At 45.1% G+C, this 9,090-nt stretch overlaps 1 protein-coding gene across 1 annotated transcript in view; it reads left to right on the forward strand.

Annotated features, from left to right (window-relative positions):
- Positions 1-1,237, forward strand: part of AGBL4 (ATP/GTP binding protein-like 4) — a 1,510,571-nt gene extending 1,509,334 nt beyond the window's left edge. The window contains exon 13 of the mRNA XM_012639488.1: positions 693-1,237. Coding sequence (XP_012494942.1) covers positions 693-813 — 121 coding nt within the window. The 3' untranslated portion in view covers positions 814-1,237. The remainder of the gene's footprint in view (positions 1-692) is intronic.
- The last annotated feature ends 7,853 nt before the right edge of the window (positions 1,238-9,090 follow it).

Consider the following 9,090-nt stretch of genomic DNA (forward strand, 5'->3'; position numbering starts at 1 on the left):
TGTCACATCAGTTTATCAGTCAACACTATAACAAACAAGGCCCTATATGAAGGAAAAGTTAAAAATGAATAAAACATGGTCCCTGCCCACAGGAGCTCATAATCTACTATGTGAGCAAAACAGACAAAGGACAATTACTCAACAGCACTGTGAAGCGTGTTGCACTGGGTGCTGGGTGCTGAGACACAGAGATGAACCAGGCACATCTCTGAGCTCCAAGGGCTCCCAAGCTTGTTGGGGAGACAGATGTTATGAAATGCCATAATTTGGTTATGCTGAGAAATAGAAAAGCGACTCTGAAACCCATGGTGGTTATGAAGGGAATGAGGTCCCATCTCTCCCAAGTTATAGCTCTTCTATGTGTCCATCCCTATCTCATCATGGAATGGGTCGAATGAGTTGGAATCAGGGTGGAAAGGCGGAAGAGTTGGAACTGTAGGACTGTTAAGTATTTTCCAGAACCAGATGTTGCAATGTATCCATCCGTCTATCTAACAGGCATTCACTGAGCTGCAGTGACTGCTTTTAACCAAGCCCTGAGCTGGGTTCTGGCGACACAGAGAAGAAGATAACAAGGCCACTGTTTCTGGGAGGTCACAGTCCAGTGGGGGAGATAGACATACACACAAATGATTTCGTTACAGTGTGTATATGTGCTGTCTCTTCTCTTTCTATTATCTCCCCCTTTGCAGGAAAGAAAAACCCCCTTCCTACAAGCACCCACTCCTGCGGGGCCCGGCCAGCAACTACCCCAACGGCAAAGGGGACAAGAGAAGATCAGTGAACCACAAAGATCCTTCAAACCCTTTTTAGAGACATGGAGTCCCGGAGAGCTTGTGGGGGCAGGCGCATGCATTTTCTGCTGGGGCATGAAATTTATCACCCTTCTCTAAGTTCCAAGACAAGGGTTTATGGGATAATGAATAGGCTAGTGAGAGGAAAGAAAAAAAATGAGAAATTTCATTATTGATTTTCCCTTTTACCAATGGAAAATCAATTGTGAGCCTTCAGCTCAAGGCTCAGGAACAAAACAGGAGGCTGGAACCAGGAGAGCACAGATGCTGTTTTCCACAACACAGAAATCCTCTAGGATGAGGAAAACCTACACACATCTCTTTTAAGAGGTTTGACACAACTCAGGTCAAAGCCCCTTTACCTTTTAAGTTATATAGTTACTGCAGTAAAATAGGCTGTGGTCATTTACAGCTTTAGAAATGCAATGTCCCTATTTTCTGATCCAAACAACAGCAATGACACATGCAACCCAAAGGCAAATGTACTGTTGGGAACAAGGGGACAGAATTTTTGAAATCACAGTGGTCTCAGATATATAGTCACCGTATCTGTAAGCTGCATGCTTCCTGGTTCCCCCACACGCCAGCATACAACTTTAAAAAACTGTTCTGAGAGCTATTTCCCAGTGTTCTGGGTAGTTTAATTGAAATTTTAGCTCCAAAGACAATAAATATTGATCACTCATTTCAAAAGTTCTATCATGGTTAAGGTCTCCAGATCCCAGATGGCAGGGATCAAACCTGGCCCCTAAAGAGGTGGGCATTGAAAATCTGCGATGAGGAAAGGGAAGTTGCCAGGTAGGGAAAATACAAAAGACAGAAGGATGCACCCTGAGGCAGGTAGGAATGATAAAATAAAACCACAGCAGTAACAATTCCCATGGTGGGGCAAGCTAAATATTGTGCATTTTTCTGAAGAGTAAAGTGCCTTTGTATGATGAATGGGTCCAGGGGAGTCTGCTCACTTCCTGCCTGTGGAAGCAGCAGGCTGAGTCACCATGACAGCCTGCTAATTAAAATGACCTCCCAGAAATGAGGATTAGGAGATAGGTAGAGGAAAGGAGGCTCGAGGGAGATAGGTCCTTTAGCACAAAGCTCCAGTTAAGCATTTTTTTTTTTTTTGGTTTCAGTTGGAGATTTATTTTTGAAGTTTGTTGCAAAAATCAAGAGCAAAACTTATTCTCCTTTTGCATGTTAGTTTTCAGAAATGATAACAAAGAACCGTACGTTAGTTGGCTACAAGTGTGTTGTGTATACAGCTTCTGCCTGCGTTCTTGTTGCCCAGAGGAACACAATAAAGTGGTTTGTTTGACTCCTCTGTTCCTCTGAGCATTCTTGACACCTTTCCCTGTAGGTCTCCCACTGCCTCAATCAGCCAACCAAAATTGGTGTAACCCTCACTTTGAGGTTGGGGACTCTGTCCTCAAGATAAGGAAGAACAATCAAGACTTGAACTTCCAGCAGTTCCTATGTCAGAGTCCTGGGGAGTTTATTTGACTGCAACCAGCTCAACGTGAGCCAGCAGTGTGGCAGTCTTTCAAAAACATTAGCATCATTTTAGGTATATGAAGAGAAGCAGACTGCATAAAATGAGAGAGGCGATAGTCCAGATCCATTTTTCCCTGGCCAGGCCACTCCCATAATGTTGTGATCATGTATTGGCCCACACTTTAAAAACTGCATCGATTAATTGGATCACAGGCCACACAGGAAGCAAGTATGCTAATCATTTAAGAGCAAAAACTTGGAGCCAGCTAACTCTGGGTTCTAATTCTGCATTCAAATGCTGGTTCTGCTTCATGAAGTCTATGTGATCTCAGGCAATTTATTTAACATCTCTGGATCTTAGTTTCCTCACCTAAAAGAGGGTAATAGTAATATCTACTTCATTATAATAGTTATAAAGATCTAATGAACTTAGGTGTGGGAAATGTCAGCAAGAATATTTATGTGCTCACTAAATGGTAGCTATGATCATTTGGAACGTGATCAGAATGGTGAGGTGTCTGCAAATCATTCCCCATTAGAGATGGGTGAGGAGACTGGAGTGGTTTATCCCCGAAATGAAAAAATGAGAGGGGTAGGAATAGGAAAGAAATATCACAGTCTCTAAAAAGTTGAAGGGACATCACGGGAAAAAGGAGAAAACTTGCTCTGTGTTTCCCAGAAGCAATAACCAAAACCAGGGAGCAAATCTCAGTAAGACAGATTTCTACTCAGGATAAGGAAAAATTTCTAGTGAATAGAGTTGCCAACCACTGGATGGACTCCCTTGGAAGACAGTGAGCTCCCCATCACCAGAGGTATGCAAGAAGAGTCTGAAAGAACATCTGTCAGAGAGGAAACAGAGAGGCTCCATTCCCTAGGGGGATGCTTGATTAGAAGCTTGATGCTCTGTAGCATCACCTCCTAGTCTATGTCTCTGGAGAAAAACGATAGGAGACAGGAAGTTACATTTCTGGATGTCAGAGAATGGAGTATGCAGTATAAAAAGTATCGTTTAACACTAGACACAGTGACATTAAATGTCTCTGAATTACAGCATATGCTAACATTTAGCATTCCTTGAGAGGGAAAAATCTAGCTATAAGGCAGACCATAGGGTGTGTTTGCAGTAGGACTGTCTGCTTCTCCACAGTGGCAGAGCAAAAAGGAAAGGGCTAGCCAAGACACCAGGGGTTGTCAGTGGCCCTTCCTGTGTCCTTGGCCTGCTCAGCTCCTCCTTAGCTTCCTGGGACAAGGCTACACCTATGGTCTAAACACAGTGGGGAAAGGTTTTCAGCACTGAGATGGAGGACAGCACCAAGCCGGTAAGTGAACCAGCCAGAAGCTACTGGCCCCACCAGAGGGTGCTCCAGCCCATCTTGTCTACCTACTTCTTTCTCAGATTAAAGCCACAGGCGGGCAGCACCAGCCAGGAAACCAGTGATCTGTGCATTTCTGAGGAGAGTGAGTCAACTACACACAAAGGAAGGGTGGGAAGGAGAGGGAACGTGCCAGGTCTCTACCTGGCTCTCATAGCTCTCCACACCGATGCAGCGGTAGTTTTGCTCTGCATTAATCCAGAGGCTCAGAGATAGGACTAAAGGTAGGTTTACCCTCAGAAGCCGTGGTAGACAAGCTAGAGGCGACCCAGCTTCTTTGCTGCTGAAGCCCACAGCAGAGGGGCCTGGTGATGCTGTTGTTTGCTTAGCAGCAGCAGTGAGTCTTCACCTAGGAGATTTTCTGTTGCCTTTTGAATGGGGGCAGGGGCAGAGGGCACAAAAAGAACTTGTATCCTTTCATTATGATTTAGCTGACACACCTGAGACCTGCCTTAGAGAACCCCAACTTATTTTCCAAGTCGTAAGAGCAGAGCCAACCATAGAAGTGTGGGGTGATAACATTTGTTGACCATCAGTTCTTACATCTACCAAATATTTATTGAGCACATACTGTGTGCCAGGCATTGTGTTACATGTCTTTGTATCCATTGACTTATTTGATATTCCCAACAGTCCCATAAGGTAAGTATCATTTTCTACATTTCCCAGGTGATAAAATTGAGAATCCTAAAGGTAAAATCCTTTGTTTGCATTCATACAGCTAATGAGAACCTGGATTCAAACCCAGCTCCCTTTCCACTACTTCACACTGGGCCTTCTCCATTTGTCTCCAAGTAAAATCAGGTTAAAGCAGAATCACAAGTAGACAAAGGCACCATTTAGATGTACTAGAGGATAGGGAGAGGGGAAGTGAGCATGTAGGTTTTCAGGCTGGGAAAACGTGCAAGGATTTCAGAACTTTTTAGCACCTGCTGCAGAAGCCCCACCTTCTTCCCATCTCTCACTTGCACATACCTGTCTGAGTTCCTTCTAGCCACTCCAGAGTCCACAAGAGAGTAGAGTTTGGGCAAGGGGCCCATTTATCACTTGACATGCAGAGGCTTCTGGATCTTCCAGGGGCTCTGGAAGCTCAGCAAGGTAAGTCATTGCAGGGCCCATCCTGGCACCTCTGGATTACTGGCCCCAGCAGATAATCTAGCTCAGGTTCCTTATCAGTCCCTCTTTCTAGAGTGCAGGAGCTAAGCCTTCTGTCCCTCAATTGTTACTCAGAATTCTTCCTCTGTATTCCTGCCTCCTGAGTAACTAAAGCCTGCCAAGATTAGAAGGCCTTTTCCTTGTGGCTCTGCTCAGCCAATGGGGCCCCAGGGTCAGACAGAATAGGGGAGACATTATAACCTAACAGGAAAAGCCTGAGTTTAAAGTCAGACAAACCTAAGTGTGAGTCGAGTCCCAGCTCTTCTGTTAACAAGCTGTGTGGCTTTGGGCAAAGAATTTAGCCTCTTTAAGCCTCAGGATCCTCATCTGTAAAATGGGAGTGATTAATATCTATTTCCCACATTTACAGTGAGGATTAAATTTAGCAACATCTATAAAATACCTGGCACAGAGAGGAACTCCTTTCCAACAACCTCCACCCTTGCTAGGATTGGAAATCCCTTTTCTTAGAGCCAGAGGAAATGCAGACGGAAGTACAAATGCTTCCTGAGTAGAGGACAGGAGTGAGAGAGCTGTGCAGGGAAATGACAGTTGCACTGAGAGATCACGTCAAGCCAGGGACCTAGGTTTATTCATCTCTGTGGCCTCAGCACTTCACACAGGTTAGGTAGCAGAGTTCAGTCCACAGAATGTGGAATGAACAAATGAGTGCAGAAAGGGGCATCCAATGGCCTTAAAGTTTGAGGGAGGAGAAAGAGCATCATAAGTTAGGGCTCTGAACAGACAGGAAGATGGTGTCGGACACAGTATTCACCCGACCTCACAGGAGGCAGAATTGACAAGACTAAAAAGGGAAGAGGGGATGGTTCTGCAAGATACCATGTGTGTTAGTCCATTTTGTGTTTCTATAAAGAAAGTACGTGAGGCTGGGTGATTTATAAGGAAAAGATTTATAAGGAAAAGAGGTTTATTTGGCTCACAGTTCTGCAGACTGTACAAGAAGCATCATGCCAGCATCTGCTTCTGGTGAGGGCTTCAGGAAGCTTCCAATCAAGGCAGAAGGTGAAGGGAGACCAGGCGTGTCACATGGCGAGAGAAGGAGCAGACGGGGAGGAGGTGATGCCAGCTCTCTTGTGAACTAGTGAAGGGAGAGCTCACTTGTTATCATGGGGCGGGCACCAAGCCACTCATGAGGGATCCGCCCTCATGACCCAAACACCTCCCACCAGGTTCCTCCTACAACACTGGGGATCAAATTTCAAATGAGATTTGGAGGGACCAGAATCCAAACCATAGCACCATGTTTTGTTAAAACAACAGCAACCACATCTTACCAGGATATATACATGGCTATTTTTACGTTACTTTCGATCGGCATGCAACATCTCAGGGATCATCTCTGTGAAGTAATCATACCAGAGGGCTCTGCCAGCTGAAGCTCAGTGCTTCCCCAGAGCACCCTCACATCCCTCAGCTCTTCCGACTCACACCAAACTCAGGTACATGCTGGTCGAGGTTTGCTTTCCCCACTTTGCAGATGAAGAAACTTAGATTAGTGTGATTAGTTCCCTTGCCTGTGGTCCACAGCCAGGAAGTAACTAGGGCAGGACCTGGACTCGACCCAATTCTGCCACACACCCCTGCCTCTCGTTTCAGCCGGAGATCCCAACACTAAGCCTGACCAATTCAGAAAGTCATCTCTATGATGCCTGTTATAGCTCCTTAATGCTTAAAATTTACTTGTTCCCCAAAGATCTGGGATCTATTTTTGGTTGACCCCATGTCAATCTTAAGTCCAAATTTGCTTCTCTCCCTGGAATGAGCTGTCTTGGTCAATGTCCTCTTTTCCTACCTCATTGATCAGGCAGGAAACCCTGTCATTGTCTTAACTCCTTTTTCTCCCTCTCCCCACACACTGGACCAGTCACCAAGGCCCCTTGTTTCTGCCTCAGTGATGTGTCTTCCTTCAAGCAGTATTGCCGAGTGACTCTGGAGTTAGACAGATCTGAGTTTGAATCTCTGCTCCACCACTTGCTGATTGTCTTGTGAATCATTTAAAACAGTTTACTTGCCTCATCTTTAAAATGGGACAGTAGTACCTATTGGCAGGATTGTTGTTCATTTCCCTTCCTCTGCCCTGACCATGCTGTCCCTCCTGTCCACTCCCACCATCATCTCCTACCTGGATTGCTGGAATGGCCTCCCTACCTCCCTACCTCCAGGTGCTCTCCTGCTAACCCATTTTCTCCTTAGAAGCTTTTAGGATCTCTGTGATCCTGTGTTTATGGTACTTCTTTCAAATCAACTGTCTGAGCCAGGAGCCTGGATATTATCCTACTTTTGTGCCTTTCACAACCCACTTCTGTTCAATCACCGAATCCCACTGGTCCTGCCTGCTCAGCCTCTCTCATTTCCACCCACCACCTCTACTCCTCTTAACTGGAGAAAATCCCTCTCCTCATTTAAGACTTAGATCACGTGCCCCAACTTCATGACATCCTCTCCAGTCTTAGCAGTTGTAATTAATCGCTTCCTCTCTTGTGTGCCTCAGCACTTTGCTTATTCATCTATTTATCAATTGTTTCATCCAGGTGATTATCATCTCCCCCATTGCCATTTAATTTCTTTGAGAGTAGAGATTGGGTTTTATTCATCTCCATACCTCCATAGCACCTAACACAGTCCCAGACAGGTCAAAGACACTGAGTAAATGTAGCAGAATAAAAGAAAGAATAAATAAATCTCGAATCCAAAATTCTATCCTGACCCTAACCCCAATAACTGGATCCTAACTGCAGATTTATCTTCCCAAAGTTTCAACTTTCTGAGACATTCCACTGCTCACTCTTCCCTCATGGCTTCCCTTACCTGCAGAATTAAGTTCCAACTCAGTGCAAAAGGCAGCAGGGTGTGATAGAGAGCTTTGGACTTGGAGTCGGGGGTCCTGGATGGTCTTCAAGGCCCCAGTCTCCATGGAGAGATGAGGAGATAGATTTAGTTAATCCTCCAAACCTTTGCTGAAGGCCAAATCCTTTTTCAGAGCTCAAGGTAATTGGATCATTTTTTCCCATAACAATAGCAACTGTGGCTAGTATGTCTGTTACTACTGTTGCTGCTGCTGCTACTGTTACTACTGCTAATACAGTACTACTGCCATTGCTTTTACTACCACTACTACTACTGCTACTGCTATTGCTGCTACTACTGCTTCTATTGCTAGTACTGCTAATCTAATGCTACTGCTACTACTGGTACCACTACTACTGTTGATACTGCTGTTACTACTACTGCTATTGCTAATCTAGTACTACCACTGCTGCTACTGCTCTGCCCTGATTGAGTGCCTACTGGGCTCCAGGCACTGCACTGGTTGCATTATCTTACATGATCTCACATAAGCCTCACAACAACTCTATGAAGTACGCGTTATTCTCCTCATTTCCCTGATACGGAAACAGAAGCTTAGCAAGACTGAGTAATCTGCCCAAAGTTGCACAGCTTGTCGTAAGTGGAGGAGCCTGGATGTCATCAGACTCCAATGCTTGCGTTCTTCCCATTCTCCCTTCCACTTTTTTGTCTACAGTCCTAAAACTGACAGTACAATAAATATTTAATGCCGGTTACAAAAAGCCTCTGCCTCGGGGAGCTCACTGGTTCGTTTTTGTTCTTACACATGACCTCATTTTGCCTTATTCCCCCGAGCCTTGCTTCAGGCATTCTCCTTTGCAGGGGGATGTCCCCACGCATCCTCCATGCCTGAGCTCTTCCTTTGAAACAACTGCTATGAAATGACTGTTTAACAGGCAGAGTTGGTGCTAGCCCCAGAGTTGTAACAAGAGAGATGTTTTGCCAGGAGATTAGCATGGCGCAGCTCAAGGCAGGGAAGGCCCAGCTCCTTCTATTAATCCACCCCTCCCCTACTCCCGCATTATGAAACAGATGCTACAGCACCAGCTAGAGGGAGTTTTCCTGGTAAATAACCTAAAGACTTCCTTTTCCTCTACCCCAAGCCACATTCCACCTCCAACTCCCAGGACTCAAATCATAAAGTCAAACAGATTTAAAGATGTAGCCATTAGGAAACTGGGTTCTGCTCCCAGCTCCAGTACTGCCTGGCTGTGCGACATTAAGTACATCTCTTGCCCTGAATCGAGTTACCACAGAGTTTCAACTGGTTTCAGTTTCTTGCCCTTTGATATGAGGACATAATCCTCAACCAACATACTCATCAACTAAGAATAAAAGGAAAAAAAAGAGTATTGTGAGCATCAAAGGAGAGGATGAATGGGAAAGTACAGTGTTTTGAAAAATATTTC

This window comes from Propithecus coquereli, unplaced genomic scaffold, assembly GCF_000956105.1.
Source record: "Propithecus coquereli isolate 6110/MARCELLA unplaced genomic scaffold, Pcoq_1.0 Scaffold14, whole genome shotgun sequence".
Classification (NCBI taxonomy): Eukaryota; Metazoa; Chordata; class Mammalia; order Primates; family Indriidae; genus Propithecus; species Propithecus coquereli.